Source organism: Lepisosteus platostomus, chromosome 1, assembly GCF_059453375.1.
Source record: "Lepisosteus platostomus isolate fLepPlt1 chromosome 1, fLepPlt1.hap1, whole genome shotgun sequence".
Classification (NCBI taxonomy): Eukaryota; Metazoa; Chordata; class Actinopteri; order Semionotiformes; family Lepisosteidae; genus Lepisosteus; species Lepisosteus platostomus.
The window spans coordinates 13,382,989-13,406,017 of NC_142611.1; the positions used below are offsets into that span (position 1 = coordinate 13,382,989).

General features: G+C 38.5%; 1 protein-coding gene across 1 annotated transcript in view; it reads right to left on the bottom strand.

Moving 5' to 3' along the window:
• Window positions 1-8,496: 8,496 nt before the first annotated feature.
• Window positions 8,497-23,029, bottom strand: part of papss1 (3'-phosphoadenosine 5'-phosphosulfate synthase 1) — a 38,798-nt gene continuing 24,265 nt past the window's right edge. The window contains exons 9-12 of the mRNA XM_088624971.1: window positions 20,590-20,725; window positions 19,784-20,052; window positions 15,415-15,644; window positions 8,497-10,270 (exon numbers count right to left, since the gene is read on the bottom strand). Coding sequence (XP_088481097.1) covers window positions 10,132-10,270; window positions 15,415-15,644; window positions 19,784-20,052; window positions 20,590-20,725 — 774 coding nt within the window. The 3' untranslated portion in view covers window positions 8,497-10,131. The remainder of the gene's footprint in view (window positions 10,271-15,414; window positions 15,645-19,783; window positions 20,053-20,589; window positions 20,726-23,029) is intronic.

Consider the following 23,029-nt stretch of genomic DNA (forward strand, 5'->3'; position numbering starts at 1 on the left):
AACCAAGTTCACATTAATGTAGAAACTAAGACTGCATCCGCAGATAACTATTGTGCGCAAATTAATTGTTTAATTTTTTGTGTGAAAAAAATCCAAATATTCAGTTAGTGACTTCACACGCAGTTCATTAATATTCAGTCGCCTAAAATGCAGATGTTTTTATTGAGATAAAAATGGTGAAATGTGCTTTTTCTGTTCAGAACTGCCTCACGTAGTGGCATGATGCCATTTCAATAGAGCTACTGTTCTCATGAACTCAAAATTGACTCTCGTTTCTATTCGGTAGTTCACACAGACTAAACCTGTTGTCTAGACAGCACAGGTTTAATTTAAAATATAATGGGAATGCTGATCATTCATTTTATTTCAAGACCTTTTATTATTGTTTTTCTATGATTTTTTTTTCTTTTTGTAACCAGACATCCTGGTATGTACCATTGAATTGCCTTTCTTTTGCGTAAGCAGACTTTTATCATGAAGGATACACACAAATTGCTTTTAAATGCAATGCAAACCAGATGCTGGGAAACTGAAGAAAAATGCAGCTGGAGTCCATGTAATGCTAAACATATAAATTGGATAGTGATGTCAGAGCATGTGCGGCACATGAGTCACATTGCCTGTGCATGAGGATCCTTCCGGTTAGTGAACATCTTAACAAAGGGCTCAGATGCTTACAACCTATTCTGTACGTGTACTCTGTGTTGTAACCAAAGCTGAAAAGAACAGTCATTAATGCTACAGCCATATCACCCTGCAACTCACAACTGGCAACCCACTGAAGTTAAGCGGGTGTGAGCCTGGTCAGTACTTAGTTGGGAGACCCTGCAGTCCATGTGGGTCCTAATGCCCCAGTAAAGTGACGGGGACACTATACGGTAAACAGGCGCTGTCCTTCGGATGAGACGTAAAACCGAGGTCCTGACTCTCTGTGGTCATTAAAAATCCCAGGGCTTTTCTCAAAAAGAGTAGGGGTGTAACCCCGGCGTCCCATTGGCCCTTACCAATCATGGCCTCCTAATAATCCCCCTCTATGAAATGGCTACATTACTCTGCTCTTCTCCCCACTGATAGCTGATGTGTGGTGAGCGTACTGGCGCACTATGGCTGCCGTCGCATCATCCAGGTGGATGCTGCACATTGGTGGTGGTGGAGGGCAGTTCCCATTACCTGTAAAGCGCTTTGAGTGGAGTGTCCAGAAAAGCGCTACAAAAGTGTAAGCAATTATTATAGCTATGCTAATGCATCTGCTGAAGCAAAGGACTGGTGCCTGTCAACTAAATCATTCAGAGTCAATGACTGTTGTGGAGCAATAAGCACAGGCTGCCGATAAGGCAAATCGAATTCACAGTGACTCAGTTAACTCAATCACCCTGGAATAGGCTCTGAGTTCACAGAAGTATTTAAAACACTTAAGATCAGTCCAGGGAAACTGAGCTTAGAATCTTATTAATCTAATAAAGCCAAGAACCAATTAAAAAAATAAAACAGAAAGCCTTTTTTTGGCTTACATGCAACATATTGCATTTGATGATTTCTGTCTACCCATTCAACTGTCTGGCAGGGGTATAGAATGCTGTATAAGGCCAATGGGCTGGATGTAGATTCAGTTCTCTCTTTGTCTGAACCTGAATAGTCCACAAACGAAGCAGGTGCCTTAGTCTTGTATAAACAGCACTCCCTGTCCTCTACTTCTATTCAATTGCAGAGCTCATGTTTCATGATGTCACAAGTCTAGTTTGACAGGAGCATGTTTTTGCCAGAAAACAGTGGGGGAAGAAAAAATGACACTGAAAGACCTGTGTGTACACTTCCTCCAATCTCCTCTGAATTTGTGGGCAAATACAGCTACGGAACCACCACTGGTCTCACTGAAATAATACATAGTGGGGTTTTTTATGTCTAAAGGATATTTTTGAATGCGATAAGGGCCTTGTAATCTATCTACAGAAGAAAAGAAAAAGAAAACTGATCAGTTCAAAGAAGGAATAATTTATCCAGCTCCAGTCTGGCTGAACCACTGTTGGTCAGACTCAGACTGACAGACTGAGCTGGTGGCTGTAAGAAAACCAGCTCGGCTTTCATTCCCTGTCCCTTCTGGGGGACTGGGTGTGTTGGAAACCCTGCCGTTGAGGCAGGAACAATCAGGTCAGTCTCACTCACTACCTGGTAGTTGTGAGAAATAATGTTACCTGACTGCAGGTTCCCTGGGTCAAAGCAGAGGGAATCGGCATCTGGGATCATGTGTGTCCACAGCGCAGTAGTCTCAGCGTCCAGCTGGACCTCCTGTCTAACCTGTGAATGTTGCACCAGGGGCACTTGGCGGTGGCCCTGTGACAGCTGCTCAAGCAGATCCTCACTAATAGAGGACCTCTCAGGGCTAAGGGTGAGGGCTACATCACTAACCTGCTCTCCTGCCATCTGGATCCCTTCCACCACTGCAGGGTGGTGTTCCTGACCCCTCTTGGGTGCCAGGGTGCACAGGGAAAGCTCCTTTTCATCGCCAGGTGGGGAGATCTGCTCCTCTTTAGGGATGTAAAAGGGGTGTGCTTTACCTGGTGGATCAAGCGGCTGCTTGGAGCACCGCTCCTGTGGCAGGGAGGCTGTTGGGACCTTGGCTGGGACACGACTTCCCTGTATATCCGGGGAACAAGAAAATATTTTTATTTCTTGTCCAGAGGGAACAGAAGGAATCTCCACATAGGCTTCTGTGTTCGGTGAGCACTGTGTGAGCACAGTTTGCCTCTTGGCCCCCCTTTCCTTCTGTACAGAAGGCTTAGGAGCCTTGACCTGTTTCCACACTTTGCCTTTCTGGCGATCCACCAAAGGTTCCTCTCTGAGTCGCATGCCCTTTTCTTTTTCTACCCGTTTGAGCTTGCCGTGTGACATCAAACACCTTTCAACCTCAGTGTCAATCAGTGTCTCACTGGGTAAGACATCTCCCATGGCAGCCTTGAGGTAAAAGCTTCCTGCTTTTCCTCTCTGTTTTACTGCCTGCTCTGTGACTTCAGGGTTGGAGTCAGCACTCGCTTGGGAGTGGCTGACCTCATCCAGGCAGGAACTCTTCCGCTCAATCAGATAGACTGAGGGAGGGAGAGGGGGCGGGTCTCCGCCTCCTCCAGTGGAGAGTATCAGCTCATTCACGCTTCCGGCAGCCTTGGGGAGTGGTTGTCCCTGTCCTAATAAAGCTTGTTCAAGCCTGGCCAGGCGGGCGGCTACTGAATGCTTTTCTTCAGCTTTATCTAGCCCTTTCCCTCCCCCGGTGTTCTCATGGCACTTAGGACGCTGGGTGCGGTCCTGTGTGAGTGCTTTGGAACGGGGCTTAGCCAGCTCAGGAGCCTGTGCTCCTTCGAGCAGGAGGGAATTAACCCTGCTGGCTCTGACGGCGAACACAGTCGCTTTAGCAGGTTTTTGCTCAGAGCGACTTTGGACATCATACTCCCAGGCTTTCTGCACGAATCTCTTAATATCAGTCATTTTCATGGTCTGTGCATCTGTATGCATTAAGATCATATTTCTGACTGATGGGTGGAGATTCGCAATGAACAAACCCTTGAAATGTGTGTTCTCTTCGCAACCCTCATCATTTCGCCCTGCAAAATAAGTTCGTCTAAGTCTCTCGTAATATTCGCGAGGGGACTCTGCTCTCTCGTGCTTAATGTTAAGAGCGGCGGCTATCGCAGCAGTCGGGTCAATAAACGCACTGTATTCTTCGATAAGTGCTTGACAAAGCTGCTCAAAATCATTACAGACTTCTTTCATCTGCCTAGCCATCCACTCATGTACAGCTCTGCTGGTAGTTTTCCTGACCAGAAACACTTTCTCCTGTTCTGTGGCGTTTGGCAGGTACTGCAGGTTATACCTGTGGTCCTGAATATAACTCTCGATATTATTCTCTGACACCGCGGGGTTGACTCATTTCAGTCTTGCCACGCCCACCCAGGGACGCCAAATATGTAATGTTATATAGCCGTTCAGGGACGCCAAATATGTAACGTTGCCATAGCCAAAATGTAATGTAGTGGCTTTCTGAAGGCACCAGTTCTGTAGGGTTTGGGCATTAACTGAGACAATTATTAATTGTAGCAGTAAATCACAAAGTTGATTCTTTTGATGGCTTTAGAGTCCAACCATGCGACATAACTCAAACAACGCACACACACAGGTACTAATACACGAGGATACATTTATTAATACATAGAATATGCCTTAAACCTAACAGATCTTATCGAGAGGGTTATCAGAATACAAAAGGTATATATTCAGTCAGTTACAAAGTGTTACACACATCAAGAGGACATACGTTCAGTATATCATTCATTTAGACCGTTTCGTAAATGAACTTGGTTATAACTTCTACATTAGATACTCGAAACAAGTACATAACTCTTAGGAATTAAATTGATATCAACTGGTTGGGATAACAATTGAATTCTCGAGCTGTAATGCAGTGAAGTTGAATACTCATCCAATCTCTGGGGATTCAGATCTCCTGCGGGCACAAAGAAACAGTTGCAGGCTGTTGCTGTCCAATCCGCGCTCTCTGGCTGTGTACCAGGCTGTGCTGTGCGGCTTGCGACGGTGCGCTGCTGATGTTCACTGACCGGCTAGTTAGTGTTGGCTTTAACTAGCAAAGTTTGTGCACAGGAGAAAAGATGACTGTGGGTCCCAGCAAGTCAGGAAGAGGACCAGTTCGTTCCCGATGAAGAGCTAGTTCTGAATGGTGATTCAGCTGTCCACAGTTCCGACCTATTCACGAGGCCTGCTGCTGGTGCTAACCTCGGGTGGATCCTCTGGTTACTCTCTGGCAGCCTCCGCTCTAGACTCTTAGAACAAAGGAAAGTTCTGGCACTCGGACACACTGGCCGTTCCGTGGTTGTCCGGGCTGAGTCTCAGGATGGTCAGGAGGCGCGCTGCGAGAATGTCCTGCCCTTGGGAGCCTTCTGCTCCTGGGCCGTCCTGCCCTGGAATTCTCCTTTGAATTCCCTTTAGAATTGTCCACAGAATTCTCCTCTGAATCTTACTGAATCTCTCAGGCCCTCTGTGTTGCCTGTTTTTACCTGGAGGAACTTCAGCTCGTTGATTGGCTGAAAGTTCCATGGGTATCAGAGTCCCACGTGGGTTACTCGGCCCTACCAGTCCCTGATTGGTTGATCAAGGTGAGATATGAGTCACTTACTCCTGACACTTAGGAATGCAGTCCAGATGTCCATCTGGCACTCCCTAGACAGATAGGCGCCAATGGATGACCATTGATCATGATAGCCAGGCTTAGCTAAGTGCATCCCCCTTTGGGAGCTGTCCTTATCAAAGGAACCATCTTAAATCAGCCTGCATGAATAGTTTCTCTGTGGCTGCACCACAGAGATGAACAGAGAGATGAGGCCTAATTTGGGAAAACTCAGAAACACTTAATTCTTTCTTATTAATAAGCCTCGCCACTACAGAAGCTAATGAAAATGCGGCATACTTGATTAAAGAAGCTGTTGTCAAAGAGCAATAAGAATAGTTATATCATATAGCGATATGCTATAACTTTAACCTTGTTTTTTTTTCTATTTATTTCCCAGTTAAGAACACAACCTCTGATAAATACGAAACGAGACAAGCTGCTTCTCGCTTATCATAAGCACCATGTTATTATCAGTCCCTCAAGCACAGTACTGATAATTTATCCTACATCCCTTATTTGTTTTACAGTCCCAGAGTTTACTGTTCATACTGTATGCACATAATGAAAATTACACTCCCATTACTTTACCTGTAAAAGCTTATGACTCATTCCAGAAGTCTAGGGTCAAACAATATAATTCATTGTTACCTTAAGAGTTTTGAATTGTCAAAATAAGAAGACTACAGTATTTTTATGACAATAAATATCCTATTTAACTTAGTACAATGCAAAGATCTTTTGAACGATTGTCTTTCTCAGTGCTATAATGTTTTACATCCAGGTGAAATGCTTCCCCTATTTTCTTTGCTTCTGCAATACTTGATGCACTGACAACATGTTCTGCCAACACAATGTCTAAATAAGAATATTCAATGATAAAAATCACTAAACAAGATAAATCAGGGAACAGTTGCGAAGGGCAGTGCCTTCTTACCTTGTTGTCATGAACACAGCTACATACAGTGAAAAAACAGGAAATAAAATATGTTTCTTGTAGAAAAAATAAATAAATCAAACATTCATATTTTGAGGGATGGCTGCCTATAAGAGCAGATTTATTTTTAATAGTAATTGAATGAAATATCCTGACATTCTTTTGATTTACATAGTGTATACTAATAATTATAATATAATGAATAATCATGGTTAATTATGCTAAAAAACATACACATTTCAGTGGATATGTTTTACTAAACTGGTTTCAAGTGAAGACATAATGACTTCTTTACTGAACTTTAAAGGGACATGATTAATTGGAAAATAAGCACCAAAAATGCAAAAAGTACAAATAAGAGTATGTTTGTGCCTATTATTCTGATCACTTATGGTATGTATGGTCTGCTTTAAGTACATTTAAATCCAATCTACTCCACCATAGCAAATGAGTTTGTCATCCTTGGGTAAAGGCAAATTTAAAGTTAATTTAAAACAGTGGCAGCCTCTAGTGGTAGGAAACTGAGGCACTGCTGCTTAACTTTCATGAGAGACAATGATCACCTTTTCGTAAGGTGTAGTTTACCAGAAGTTAAATTTCAAACGTCACTCTTACACATGGAGGATTTTCACATCAAACGTTTCTATTTCACAGTGATCTACGAAATGAACAAATATCTTTTATAGCAAGGATCAGATACCTCGTCTGATGTATTGTCCAAAAATTTAACACCTTGTTAATACTTCCCTCAAGCAATATGTGCAACCAATGAATGTTGCATCAAAAGAAACTGTATCTACAGTCAATCTATACTTACTTTTATATTAATGTCTTCTGCTGGCACTTTGCCTCCACAGTACATTCTGAAATTTTGTTCATTATTTTGCCAGTAGCCATGTTACCCTGCGACTCACAACTGGCAACCCACTGAATCTAAGCAGATGTGAACCTGTTCAATACCTGGATAGGAGACCTCCTGGGAAAAACTAAGGTTGCTGCTGGAAGAGGTGTTAGGGGGGCCAGCAGGGGGCACTCACCCTGCAGTCTGGGTGGATCCTAATACTCCAATATAGTGATGGGGACACTATACTGTAAAAAAGGCGCCGTCCTTCGGGTGAGACATAAAACCAAGGTCCTGACCATCTGTGGTCATTAACAATTCCATGTATTTCCTGAATAAAGAGTAGGGGTGTAACCCCAGCGTCCCGGCCAAATTTTCCTTTGGCCTTTACCAGACTTGGCCTCCTAATACTCCCCTACAAATCATCACTCTGTTCTTCTCCCCACTGATAGCTGATGTGTGGTGAGCGTTCTGGTGCACTATGGCTGCTGTCGCATTGTTCAGGTGGGGGCTGCACATTGGTGGTGGTGGTGGGGAGTCCCCATTACCTGTAAAGTGCTTTGAGTGGAATGTCCAGAAAAGCGTTAAATAAGTGTATGCAATAATTTTTTATTATTATTATTATTTTTGTGATAGTCTTTTACTGCCATCACCTCGGCATCTCATGTCCGGGTTTCCAGAATTTGTAAAAAGCTGATCACAAGTAGGAGAAGGCTAGTTGGTTTAAAACAATGCAACTGTCTTTTTATTCTTAACATCTGAATGTTAAAGTAGCACCATTAGTTACTTGTAAAGGTTTATTCTATGCTGAAAAGACAAGAAAAGAAACGTTTAGGCTGTGGAGCCTTCTTTGGGTTTCGAGCCTTTTCATCTCTTTTCTGCATGGAATAAACCTTTACTTGGTGCTTTGCAGCCTACGCATGCTGACGCAGCTACCTACTTTAACTCCATCAGTTACACGCCAAACAACAAAACAGCAGAACCTTGAGTGGAAAAGTGGCAACAATTCACTAATGAAATGGAATTTGTGGTAAATTCAGTCCACTGTGTTTTGAGAAATGAAGGAAAGGCACATATAGCAAACTGCTCTTTTTCATCACATTTCACTCTATTGTTCCTCTGCTATGTTATGTGATGAGATATGTAATATTTCAATTAAAAAACGTTAAGCTTTCGTAATACAAGGCAATTGCTAGAATTTTATTGCCCCAAAGTACAACGAAACACAGAATAAGAAGGAATGTTTTCTGTGCACACGCATTTTCATGCTTTTTTTCAAGCAAAAGCCTTATTCCCTAAGATATAAGACTCGGAAGGATCAAAACAGAATGGTAATATGGATGCTGGCAATATTACTTTAGCCACAAAGTACACTGAAAATGAGGAAGCGAGTTCCATAATTCTCCTTAAAGTTCATCTACTAGTACTGTATATGAATTTAATAGTTTTGCCTTCACATTTGAAACTCATTCTGCTGTTCATAACTCATGTTTAATATGTACCACAAAGCTAATGTGTCCATGCCAAAATTGAAACCAAAAGTGAAAATATTGGGTAGGAATGGTTTAATAGAAATTGTAACAAATACCTGCCAATAATGGGCTGTCATCTGAACGCTCCGTTTACCATCACATTTTACAAAACCAATGTATTTTCAAAATAATAAATAAAACAAATACATTTAACAAAACACTACAAGCTGAAAATGAATACAAAAACTAAATAAAACTAATGCAGATTTTTAATAAGCATTGGGTATAAATGTAACAACTTGTAACACTAACAGTAACAGTACGTTTTTCTGTGAGAAATTCTCATCATGCTGGTAAATACAAGTTAAATCAGAATAAACAAAAAATAAAACTCACTCATATGAAAGTGATTTATAATTATGCACCTCATTCCATTTTACTTCTAAATACTGATTAGGAAAACAACAAGTACACAGAGAAGATGCCTATTCTGTTTGATAGAATAACTGAACAGACAAACAAACATACTTTGAGGCTGTTAGAGTTGATTATTTAACTATGAATCTATAGAAAAGCATATTTTGAGACAACAGTTTATTCAAGTGTGAACTGTAGCAATAATGACATGATCACTACACAGATTAATGTTTAGTAGAAGTAATGCCATTAACAGCTGAATAAGCTACAGTCAGTGTCAATAGATATGACAGTATTTCAGCTATTTCATGATCTGAACTGCATTAACCAGTCGTATGCCTTTTCCAATCTAGAAAGCCTAAGTGTTTTTTTCTGTCAACTTAAACTTTTAGAGGCAAGGCATGGACTATTAAATTCATTCACAATGTAATCTAATGTGAATTTCAGAAAGCAGGACAGAAAGTTTTAGAAGGTTAATGGATCAGACGTACAGTATTGACTGTAGGCCTGTACTACATGATCTACTCTGCTACATAGGAATATTTTTAATATATGACTCTGTAAAATCTTTAAATGTTCAATGAAGTATTTTTAGAGTTAAAAAAATAATTTAGCAAGGAAAAGAGGATAGTAATGTATACAGCCTTGATAGGTCAAACATCAATATAACCATTATTAATCAAGAATAACAGTCTTCACAGATTAGAGAGGGAAACAGATTTGTGACAAATCAAAGTTGATGAAGAGCATAAATGACCGGCTCACACTGACAGACAACATGAAAACCAATTCAAACCAATTCGCTATTTTGTTCTTTTACAGTATTTTATGCTGAATCCAGGTCCTCACAACAGTTAAAACAATCTTCCCTTGACTTTTTGGAGTGTAGCTTTGACTGGAAAGATGTTCAAAAGCTGATCAGTTTGCATTTCAGAATATAGCTGGTGAAAAGCCAACTCCCCTTGCTTCTATTCAGATGAGTCTACTTCTAGTTAATCGCGTTTTGCGTTTTTAAAAATATTGCAAGCTAACAGTTATTTGCTTTTTAAATTAAAAAGACGGATATGGTGCATTAAACAAAATCCATAAAAAAAGACAGTATTTTTGTTAGGTGCCAGCATATAATGGAACCCATAAGACTGAATACAGTGGTAGTAACTTTAAGACCAAGAGCCTGCTTTTGGGGAAAACGACTTCCTGATGCAAACCACAACAAAGCAGTGGAAACAGTAATTGTGTGGTCCCCTTTTTTAATTCATTAACTGTTAAAGGACTGTTCTGCACTTAATAAAACTTAAGCTTTTTCCAGAGTCTTGTAGTATTCCTTCAGTACCGCCCAGGCTTTGGCGGCCATGAAACCCTCAGGGGGATTGTGTCCCTCACGAGCCATTTTACGCATCCGGGTTCCCGAGATGAAGTCAAAGTCCTCATGCCTGGAAAAAGAAGAACAAAGCAGAGGGTGTGCTGAGCTCTCCAGTAAAGGGCTCAAGGCTTTCACCGGGATAAACAACCACCTTGAAAGGAACAAGTTGTTCTTTTAAATGACAAAATGGAAAGGCCTCGTCTTTCAACACGATCGGGCATCTGACGGCAGATTTTTATTATGCTGCCGCCTGTCCTCCTCCCTTTTGTCATTAGTAAAAAAAAATGAATGTATTGTGTAGTGATTGCTTTCCCACCCCAGGCCAGCAATTAATAATGTCTTGGGCAGACCAGATCTAAACTGTTGGCTGTACTGCGAAATTATGAATAAAGTCTAACATTACACAGACATGCCCAGCTAATCTTTGCACCTCAAAATAAAGTCCAAAGCTAGAAACTTTGGTGGATGCAATAACAAAACTACCAATATAATGTATGCCTGATCAAAATCTTACTTTGGGTTGTCCAATCTTTCCGTACACATCCTTTTGCCATTAGCTATCTTATTACTCACCAAGTCACATATCATTTTATTACCCGGCAAACAAAAAAACAGCTCAGAACTTTGTATGTCTCTGAATTCTGAAAGGGCTTTGTTGTTTCTGGGAGGAAATATTTGTTAAGTTTTGCAGGAATAAAGAAATACAAACTTTGTTAAATACAAACTGAAGTGCACAAGCATGCCCGTACTTCACAGGAGGCTCTGGGAGTGTTTTTATTGCATTCATACTTTCTGATTACTAATGAGTGTTAATATGTTTTACTTGGTGTAAACAGCTCTCTGCAAACCCCAAATCTGCAATGCAGATTTGGGTGACAGATGGCAAATGATTTCAGCTGTGCATGATGTACAAAACATTTCCTAATTCATTTCATCTGTTGTTCGCCTGTCGTGTACTGAACACCCCAAGTTCAAGTGACCATAGATGAAAAGCAGGATGTTAACCACTTTATGTACAAGAGGTACTGTAAAAGAAAATTCTTAAGGAATTCAAAAAAATCTTTTTAGAAGTCAAATCTAATTGGCACTGTCAAATCCAGAATGAACTCTGACTAATGGATGCAATTTCAGATGGCCCTGTATCAATCGAGCCAGTACCTACAGCAAAACGCTTTTGCTCTTTGTTCACTTAAGCGTGTAACACATAATAGTTAATATTCCAACATGAAGGATTTAAATCATATAATGAAAAGTTATTGGGAAAAACATTGTATCCTCAAGAAGGATACAGGTCAGTAGTCTGAAGAGAATCAATACCATATTGTTGTACAGAGAGGTCAGCTGAATTGCAGCAACAGACACCAAATACACAAATACAAAAATAAAACTGGTGAACCAGGCTACTACAGTACATTGCTCTTGTTCATTTTATTAAGGGGGAAACCAAAATGTAGAAACCATATTCCATAGAGAAAACTTAATATGTGGTCAAATCAGAAACAGCTTGCACTGATTTGTGCCATTACACTTCAACAAAGTCTTTTTGGAGGATTGCTGGCAATTAGTCTTAGCACACATATTCATTTTAAATTTGGTACAGCCCAGCAATCTGCAGAAGAACAACTGAAAGCAGACGGGCTGCCATAAATTTTGGAAGGCGCCAACTGAAGTCTTTGAAATTCAATTTGCCTTTGCTCTTACCAACCTAAGTCTTCAAACTGGAAGAAAATATCTACATTTGTGAAAAGATTCAACTGTAGTGCCAGGTCCACTTCTAAGCATGCTGTCAAATACAAAGTTGGTTCTGGACATACACTTAGACAAACCAACCTTGTTAAAAGTGCCTTTACTGGGTGCACCTAAATTTTCATTAAAATGATTCATGTCTTCAGTAAGCAAGGAAGAACACAGCTCATGCAACATTCATTTACACTATGTATCTTTGGAGCAATACACATACTGTAATGGAAGACAAGTGCCCTTGCATATTGTGTAAGTTGCAATTGAAAGACATTAGCAACACAACAGGTCTTTGCCTAGGACATTTAGAAAATTTGCATGGTAACATTTCACTAAAACTGCTTGAAGAACTCTTAGAGGCAGAAGAAACAGAAGATGAAAAGTACTCTAAGCAACCTTAGCATAAGCATGAGAATGTTTACAGCCTGCAACTACTTGATTTATTAATTTTCATGATTAGAGTTAGTGTTAAAGTAACACCTGTAGTTGCTGTGAAGTATTAAGATAAGATGTTATACACATTACCTACTGCTAGTCAACTGTGAAATCCAAAGAGGAGAATGAAGGTTTAATGTCTAGTGTTAATGGGTAATATTTTTTAAAAGAAATAGAGGATTTTTAATCCATAATGACAAATGTGAACACTCAAATGCTTAACTGACCTGAGCACTCATTTAAAAAAAAATAGAATAAATGACACTTTCCTTAAAATGTACTGCACAAAATACCTGTGTCCACTCTTTTCCTTTTTTGAGACAACCAAAAACCAGACAACTTAGTACAACTACAGGAAAAGAGATTCTGAAAAAAGTAAGAAAAAAGTCAACGAAATAAACAAAATCGCACAACAGCTGTATACTGTTGGGGTAAAATCGTTTAAGAAAATTTCAACTGGCATTAAGGAGACAACCTAAGGTCTTGTTTGAGTGGGTGTGGAAATTAAACTTAAATATACTAGACAGGGTCAGGAAGTTCATCCTACCCAGAACTTCATATTAATAGGATTTTATAGTCTGCCAACATTAGAGTTATACAGCTACTGAAGCACATCATTTATTACACAAAAAAAGCCGGGTGGTCCTGGAATCAGGCTTTTCAGAGACTGTCTTCTCTGTGTCACCATACAGTAATTCATGCCAAATTTGGCAATTTAACTCTTCAAATATATGATGGTGTTCTTCCTAATTAACGAAACATTGCAGGGCTGCATGATACTCATTAGTCAGAAAGTCTACGATGTCCTTACAAGTGTGTAATTAATAACAGTTTCGTTTTGATTTCTTCAAACATCAAAGCTGACAGAAAGCCACAGAACTTTACAAATGTATATAAAAAGAAACAGCACAGAAAACTTTCTGCTTATGTTGGGATATAGTTACACACAGTTAAAGAAAAATTAAAAAACACTGGGGTCTCTTGCTCTAAAAGTTCGGGCGCACTATAGAAACCGCCTAAACGTTTGCTGAATAAATTTCTTCCACTTGTGGTATCTGTGGTGTAATTTACCCTCCTCTCTTCTGTGACACTGCTCTCATAATCCATTAGCAGTAGTCAGGGTGATGGAAAATCGAATGGCTTAAAGGACATGGGAGAAATAACTGGCTTAAACTTTGTAGGAGGTTCCATTCACCATTAAAAGCCTCTAAGCCAAACTCTTAACGGTATGATAACCAAAGAGAAATTCATGTTTACTTGAAATAGCTCAGTTAACATACAGAAAATGCAAGACATATAAAACGGACCTGGGACAATTAGGGGAGACTTGTAGAAAATAAAAGGGACATGGCTTATTGAGTACATAGGTATTTCACTCAGCAGATCACTAAGAAAGAAGTCAACAACATGCCTCAGGCCAGAGTTTATTAAATACAGCTAAAATAAAAAAGGAAGAAGTGTTTCAGGACATAGGAGGGACCAATGGTATCCTACCAAATGTACTTAAGGGAACAAATTATGTTATTTACATCCCATTGATAACATTTTCAATAGTCACTCAACACAGGGGTGACTGGAGAACTGCTAATATAGTGCCTATCCATAAAAAGGAACTGAACCAAGTTATTATAAACCAATGAATCTAACTTTAATTACATGTAAGGCTAAGGAACAACCAGAACTAAATGAGTTCATCACCTACATGGAAGTACGATTGCAGCTGATAGTAACAATGGATTTATAAATAGCAGGTCTTGCTTAATTTACCTAAGAGTCCTTTGAACAAGCAACAACAGTTATGGGCACACAGAGCACTGAGACTGTTTTATAGAGAACAGACTACGGGTGAATACTAAAATTGAGGTGTTGTAATTAGGGAGCTATACTAGGATCACTGCTCTTCCTAATTTACAGTAATGATCTATATTCTGATATACTTGGTAAATGGGCCAAATTTGCAGAAAATACCTAAATAGGAATATAAACAGAGAAAGGGTAATCTTCTCTAGACAATATGGAGAAACAATAAAAAAAGAAAAGAAAATGTTACCATATACTGTTAAAAGCACAGCATTGTAGTCTAGGGGTGTATCTTAAAATGGTATAATGCACTCGTTAAGTCTTCACTGAGAATATTGTGGACAAGTCTAATCCCAACATTATACACAGTATATTGCTGCTTTAAAATCGGTACAGAAAAGAGTAACATTACACTTTCCAGGTCTTAAAGGAATATCCTACAAAACGGGCTGAAGGAACCAACCTTTTTATTCCTGAACAGACGTCCAAGTATTCGAAATCCTAAAAGGTACTGACAAGTGGAATAAATCAGAATAAACTATATGAGACGAACCAGAAGACACAAGCGGAAACTCTCTGAAAGTATATTTAAATCCAACTGGAAGAGTCTTTACGCAAAGGGTTATTGGAGTGTGGAACAATCTATCCAACCATGTTGTTCAAGCTGATGCCAATGAATGACTGAATGAGATCCTTGGATCATTTAGCTATAAAGTAACAAACAGTGCAGGTGGTCAAACTGCATGACACCTTTCTTATGTTCTTAAGTTATAAACCTAATCTAAGTAATACGTCTTTGCTTTGTATGCCACTGAACTTTAAAATCAGTATGTAAATTGACTACTTTCAAACTGAATTAAGACTTACCGTTGTTTTTAATAAAATCACATTACTGAAAGCCACTTTGTCTTTGGGTCTTTGAAATTAAGACATGAGGTGGTTGGCAGACAAGAGCCAAAGGGGGACACGAAAAATGCTGGGAACTAATGGTCTTTCAAATAAGAAAATAATACAAATGATCAAAACTCCTGCAAATCTTACTTTAAAACCAAGTCAAAAAGTATTTGTATAACAAAAAAGCTACAAAGTAAAGGAGACCATTCAGTCCATCCAGCCCATTTGGTTTGGGAGTAAGCAAACTCCTAAAGTAATGGGCTATTACCTCATGGGGCATTTGTACTAAGGAACTGAAAAAGAGAAACACAACAATTGCGATCTGTTTTATCTTAAAGCACTTACTTTTTGGGGTCGTAGAAATCCATGCTCTTTTTGACTTTATTATAAGCAGCAACCTTGAAAGGTACGATTTCCAATGTGATGAGACCTGGGGCCATCGTCAGCACCTTCGCTCCATGTGTTGGCTCATACAGGTCCTTTCCAGTCTCGGGGTGGGGCATCCCGGCAGGGTCACGACCCACTATATAGAAGTTGGCCCCGGCAACCATACGGGCTCTGCAGTGCCACTGCACCTGCAAAACATCAGGCCATCCCATCAGGAATACACACGGAGCCTCAAACAGGGAAAGACAGGATTGTGTGACTCCAGAGGCGCCAAGTGACTGACACCCTGCGGATCAAAGACATGTAAAGTGAGAAGTAACGCAAACTAGATATAAAAACTTGTATTGCCCACACAGCTGCCAAACAATGAAATACACTGAGAGTCAAATGAAACATCACTATGTATTAATGTACAGTGCCAAGCAAAAGTATTCATCCCATTCTAAAAAAAATCAAATTTTGCTGAATTATAAAATGCTGCAAATGGGGGAATATGCCTTGCTTAGTCATGGAATGCCATCATTATCTTAAAAAACAGAGGTGGAGCCATGCACCCTTTAGTTTAAAATATGGTTTTGTGTAGAGCATCCTGATGGATAAAAGTAAGTGCAGTACAATGAGCAAAACAAATAATTATGTACAGAAGGCCAGCTGAGTTCTGGGGAGAGCCAACTCTGTTAATGTGTGCAGGAGTGTCTAGTAACTACAGAACACCTCTTGGAATGACTGATGGCAACCTGACAGCATGGTGCTACATTAAGATGTTCTTCCACCGGGACAATGAATGTCCTCATGCTCCTCTTGTAAGTGTGATGGATAAGCCATATGAGTGAATAACTTGAGTCCTTCTAAACATTTGTGAAAGCTTATTATGACATCTATGGCTCTGAGACCAGTGAACAGGCAGATACTTGTCCAACCACTAAAAAAAGAAATAGGAAACAAGCCCACAAGGCAGTTTCTGCATGTACAACAGATAGTTTATATTCATGTCAGTGGTGGCAATATACTCCAAGACTCTGACTTTCACAGTATACTCCATTTAACATCCCTTTTGACTACAAATGTTATTCAGAATAATGAATTAAAAGTCAGGGAACCTACTATAAAAAGACTGCCGTTTCCTGATAATTTTGTGAATTTGTCACAACTGTGGAACACGTGTCCTTCAATGTTTAGTACAGATATACCTGAGAAATAAGGGTGAGGTGAGGTGCTGTTACAGTACATTATGTTCAATTATCACCACAATGTACACAAAAAATGTTTGGTAAACAGGCAGTGACTAGTTTCACCGAACAACTGGATCAACTAAAAAAGCTGCCATCAATTTTACGTGGTGCCATTTTTACAGCATTGCTGGCTGACAGAAAAAAACTGTAAGGATGTTCCAGTTGACAAATAAAAATCTGAGAACACTTTAGGCCCTCTAAACTTCCTCTGCTAAGGCATATCCTTTTCAAAAAAGGAGAAACCAATGTTTTTATTTATTAGTCTGCTTGGAAAGTTGGTTACATTTTATGGCTGTAAGAACATAAGATTTGTGTGCCGTCTGGCTCCATAGTTCCTTTTTAATGAGAAGACTTCCTTCGTGTACAAAACAGAGGGATGTTTTTCCATGAATTGCTGTATGGTGCCACAAACAAACAAGATCACAGAAACCTTACGACTATAGCTTTTGGAAAACAAAAGTTTTACCCTTCCTGAAAATCAAAAGAAAAAATTAACCCTTAATGACGAGGTGCCATTTGTGTACACACATCCTACAAAGTACAGTAACATTATCTTGCCTGCATGCATGTTTTTATACACAGTATGCAAACATTTTCATTTTTGTTGATTCACCATGAAAATCCTCATTAGTATTTTGTCTGTACAATCTGGGATTTCTTATGAAGCTTTTCTATAAACCTATATCTATATTATTCTATAAATAAAGTTTGTGAAATTAGTACAAAATAAATCAGTAACAAGATTTCTACAATTACAGTTTCTTAAAATTATATTAGTCATATTCAGCGTTTTTAAACTTTAAATGTAGAAAATGTACATCTGCCATTTTCTTTGTTAAATTAACTTCTAATTACAGTTCATCAAGGATACAAATTCATTGTAAAGGTACACAGACAGAATATGTACAGACAGTACAATAGACAGAAAAGGCAATGATCCTTAAATTTGAACAAATAATAAAATGTCTCCTTCTGGTACAGAACTGTTTCAAGTATGGAGGCAATACTTTCAATTGGGATTATGACAAATACACTGCTCCCACTTTATACGTTTTAATATAATTGGATATAATATAATTTTAATATAATTGGATATAATATAATTTAATATACTGGACCTGTGCAATACATTTATATCTATATTTACATCTATATCTATATTATATGTGTGATACGATTTTTCTGTGTACTGTTCTGTTCTAGTTTGTTCTTTCTGTGTCCGGACTGTGAGTAACTCTTGTATTGTATTGTATGTATTGTACTATTATTATATAATTCGTTACACTGTGGCTGTGTTGTCTGTGTTAAGCTGCTGTTGCACTGCAATTTCCCTCACGGGATCAATAAAGTATCTATCTATCTAATGGTAATAATACAATAGCAATACAGGACCTACAGCTGAGGTCACTGTTCTTTTTCATGTGAAATGATATTAAATAATTAATAATGCCATTTCATAAGCACACAAAACTTTAAGAAGTTTAAGAGTTAACTTATTTGTCAGTAATATTCTGGGGATCCATAGCAGGTATTTGTATCTTAATCAAAACATATAAAATATCTGAAGACATTCCAACATCAAGCGGTAGCAGTGCAATAAACATGATGAATTTGAAATACAAACATTATTTTACAGTCAAAAGCAGCAGTACAATACTGCTAAGCCAACCTAGGAATTCTGTATTAGCTCTCTTTTAGAAAACAGCTGCACAGCAAGATCGGCTAAAAAATGCAAATCCCTAAACAATATATAGTAATATTTCTTTTATTTTTAAAGTTTCTTTTGTAAATAATAATATTTTTTTCTTCCATATTTTGTTACCTGTAGTGTATGTTTGCTGATTATCCATGGATTCAGACTGCTTGAAGCCAAGATTTGTACCACAAGTTATTAAAAACCTGGAGGACACAATAACATTCCCTTTTTTCTTTATTAGTCTGGCACCGAGTCTAACTTGAAAATGTAAGCTTAGTTTTCCCTGCAGGGAATCAATAATGAACCATACAATGGAAACCATTAAGAGATTATTGAGGGAATAATGAATGATTTTACAATTACTGTACTGGTCTGATTTATTTGAAGCAGTCATTCTTAGCCCTGGAGGTTAAACACTACAGCACATTGGTTCCTAAACTGGATGATGGGGTTGATTGGCAGACAAGGTAATATCGTTATTGATGGTTGGCTTCAAAGTTATTCAGTGAAGTTCCTTTTCTAGTGAATAAAGAGGTACTGACACACAATTTCAGCTGTTCCTTAGCAGATGGGCCTTCTATCTTCAGATGCACAGACTGTCTTCACTTCCTGCTTATAATCATAGCAGCTAATGGCTTGTTTTTCTGTAAAGCATTTGTCCAACAGAAACAAATCTGGTAACAATGATTTCCAAATGACCTCTAGTTAATGATTAAAGGACAATTGTGTTTTTACTTTAAACCGGCTGCAATTCTTTATTGGCAATCACCATGGCTTATGTCATTGGAAATGTTAAAGTGGGGAAAAAAAAAATCAAAGACATGATCTGTTGGTTTTTCATTTTTTGTTGCTGTTGTTTTTTTGGGAGGATACAGATGAAAACATTTCCCATGCTGCATGTAGTGGTTTTATTTAAGAGGTTTCCAACAATGACAGAAAACTACAACCATACAAGTGCAAATATTCTCCTGTTGTGGTATTTTCACTGCACTTGCCTGTTTACTGAAAAAAGGCTGGCAGAAGCCGCCAAACATCCTCCATGTTTCCTGCACCATACTCCAAAGATATTTGTATTTAAAAAGTCCTTACCTTAAACGTTTTATTGCTATGGTAACTGGAAAGAAAACAATTTTTACACAACAGCATTCAGAACCAACTGTGTTTTTCAGTTTGTGCGTAGATACAATAAGAAATATTATTCAATATTAACAATGTGAACATTCTCCTGCATCTCATTTTTTAGAAATTTGAAATTGACGTTGAAATTGGAGAACTGAAAAAGAAAATATATTAAGCTAAACCCGAATTAAGCTAAACCCATTCATAAAGGTTACATGTCTAAAATATGTAAAGGAAGCCGTCTGGTGTTGATTACACATCCTTAGCAGGCAATGCTTACCTCTGTTGGACCAGCATACATCATGGGAGACGGGAAAATAGCCACAATAGTCGAGTCGGGATTCAGCACACCTTCCTCTAGCACAGCTGCATGCTGCTTCATTCTCCAGGCCAGAGGAACATCGTCATCTTTGGTCCAGCCACCCAGGGGATGAAGCAGAAGGACAGGTCTTCCGTAACCACGCTCAATCAGGCGCTTGTGGGTGTCTTGCATGAGCAAAGCATGGCCGTTGTGCACAGGATTACGCAGCTGGAATGCAAATACTGCATCTAGGGAGATATAAAAGACTCATCTGAGAAGACAGGGGCAGGCAGAGCAGTGATTGTCTAGTGCGGAGGCTCAAAAAAGTCTTATGCAAGTCTTATGTATTTCAAAAATAAAGGTGAAAAGTCTTATTACAGACAGATAATCTAAAGACATTCATATCACCTGACACTCATGTGCATATATGTACATTGCTACTACCTATTGTAGACACCAGAACCATGCATTTTGTGTTTGTTGAGCTTTAATATCACCTTTCCCACCCAAGCTCAGAGCAACATTGATGCTTACAATTGCTTAGTTTTATATCTCTCAAACTTCTGAATCCTAGTAAAATAGAAAACTACTAGTCAACTAATGCAATGCTATTAGAATTCAGTTCTACATTTGTCAATTGCATTAACTGTGATACAGGTTCACATTACGTGCTTTTTGTTCATGTGAACAATACACTCATCTTCACAAATGTCAACAATTAACCTGTTTAAAATGTTTGTGGAAAAATTAAAGAAGGGCTTCTGAAAGGAATACATGTGCTGTACCAGCATTCATCTCTTTGAATTTCTGCTTTAACTCAGCAGGGGTAAGTCGATACTGATCCAGCCCATCATTCCAGTAGATGCGATCCAGAACCTGAAGATCACCACCAACCAGCCAGTCTCCACTCTCCATCACCATCTGGAATAGACAAACACAACCAGATGACTCTCAGTACTTTTTCAAGCTCTTACACAATGTGTGATAAAACAGTTATGACTGAGGCAATAAGGCATCAGATGGCTTCTACCCCTTACTGTGTAGCTGAATGTAAAACTGCATAAGATACAATAGAGCAGTTTCCAGAAAAAAATGCTTTTATCACTTTAGAGGTCTTTAGTTTTGAAGGAGACCTGTTTTATGTGGATTTGTTTTTATTAAAAGACAGACCTTGCATGCTAGAGGTGAATAATGCAATGCACAGCTGTTCAATAACCACCCCCCAATTCCCATATGCCAATTTATCAGTTAATGTGGAAACCAACAACAGTTTGTAAACAAATTTCAATTAAGTATTCAAGGATAATAGCTGATAGTTATCAATCAGATGTACCGATCTAAAATGTATAATGCCAAGTATTCTATAAATGATTGTGTTATTTACAACATGTTTTTATTTTTACCAGTCTTGGGCCAATCTTTATTACCACATTAGGGGCTATGTAATCAAAAACTCATATATGAGTTTAAAATGAGTAGCCGCAACAGCTGCAAAGGAACAAGTAATGATTAATTCCACACAAGAGGAAGATTACAAAGAGATCTGACAGGTATTCAGAATCCTCAAGGGCACTGACGAAGTCAGTCCAGGATTTATTCAGTTGTGGCAGTGTGGACCAAACTACTCCGCTATGCTGTTCATACTCTGGCTTTCTTAAATAAACAGCTTGATGAAATCATTGGATCAATTACCAAATGGGCTAGATGGGCAGAACTGATGTCTCATTTTTAACTTTTCTTATGTTAAAGAAAAGTGCAGAAATTAAGGCAAAGGGATGGTGAAAGAAGAGCCCTCTTTTCACCTCCTCCTGCCCCTTTCTCTGCATCAAAAGACTATAAACCTCTGCTTGTCCCCAAACACATATATGAAACACATAATTACTGATAAAGCACAAAGTAATCCTACAATTGTCAGCAAATTCAATTAATAAAAAGACTGCCTAAGTATTAGTAGTCCTGTTACTCTTTTTGGACTAATACACTATTTACAAATTTTTATTCCTGGTCAATACAACATTACTGGGACACTGATACCTTTAAGGAGGAATACAAATAAGTTTTCTGGTGCAGTTATAATGAAAGACTGAAAGAACTACAGCTTTAGTCTGGTCTGTCATCCACTGTAAGACGACTTGATTGAGATCTTTAAAATCTCAAAAGTATAAAGTATGCTGACATCCAGTTATTTGAAATTTATATCAATCAGAAATCATAAAGAGAAATTAACCAAGAGAGATAATTAATTAAGATCTAATGGATCAACAGGCTTCGCTTTAATGACCAAGGTGCATTACTATTAAAACATAAAAATGAGTTTGAATGGTATGGTATTAATTGTGTTTTTGATTATTCAGAAATCCAACTTGTCCAGTACTGGCAATGGATCAGACACAAATTTGATTAATAGTCGTATGTTATGAAGTATCAAGATAAACAGTCTGCAAAGATTTGGAACAGATTAAAAAGGAAATTGATTGTATCTTTGGTCTTTGAATCACCCAGAACAGCATTTAAGAGGTCTACATATGTAGAAGATTTAAGTGCATGACTTCCAAATTTACAAATTCATGTGGCATAACGTTCAGGTATCAGACTTTCTTTAATTTTTCTGACACCACAGTTTTAATGCCACCCACTGCACCGGAGGACCGGTAACAGGGAAAATCAGATTACTACATAATACATAACAGGCTCTAGACTCTAGATTACATGCTATAAAGGAGACCCTCTCCGTTTTGGCAAATTCTGCTTACTGGACTAAAACCAATCCTTCCCCAAAAACAATGGCTCATTTGATCGAGCTGCACTTCTACCTTAATAAAAGCAGAACAAGATGAGAACAGTAAAAAAAAAAACAGGGAAATTTGACCACTTCACAAGATTGTGAGCATTACACATGAAAAAAGATGCACCAATTCAAAGTGAAGTGTTAACAGTCCCAGTTGACCACTGTCTACTAGTAGTACACTGTACTGAGTCCCTTTATTTAACTAGGTAATTCAATCGATAATAAATTCGCAGACGACAGCAAGGTATTTGGAAAGAAGCACCTTGCTCAACGGTACAACAGCAGTGACCAACCTGGGATTTGAACCAAACCAGTGTCCATAGACTATTTTATGTTGCTTATGCCAGTGCTTTGATGGCATTCTTCATAGCTTTAAATCAGTTTCAGTTTTTTTAACAAAACTTGAGAAATGTAAGGAAGAAACATATTTGCATAGT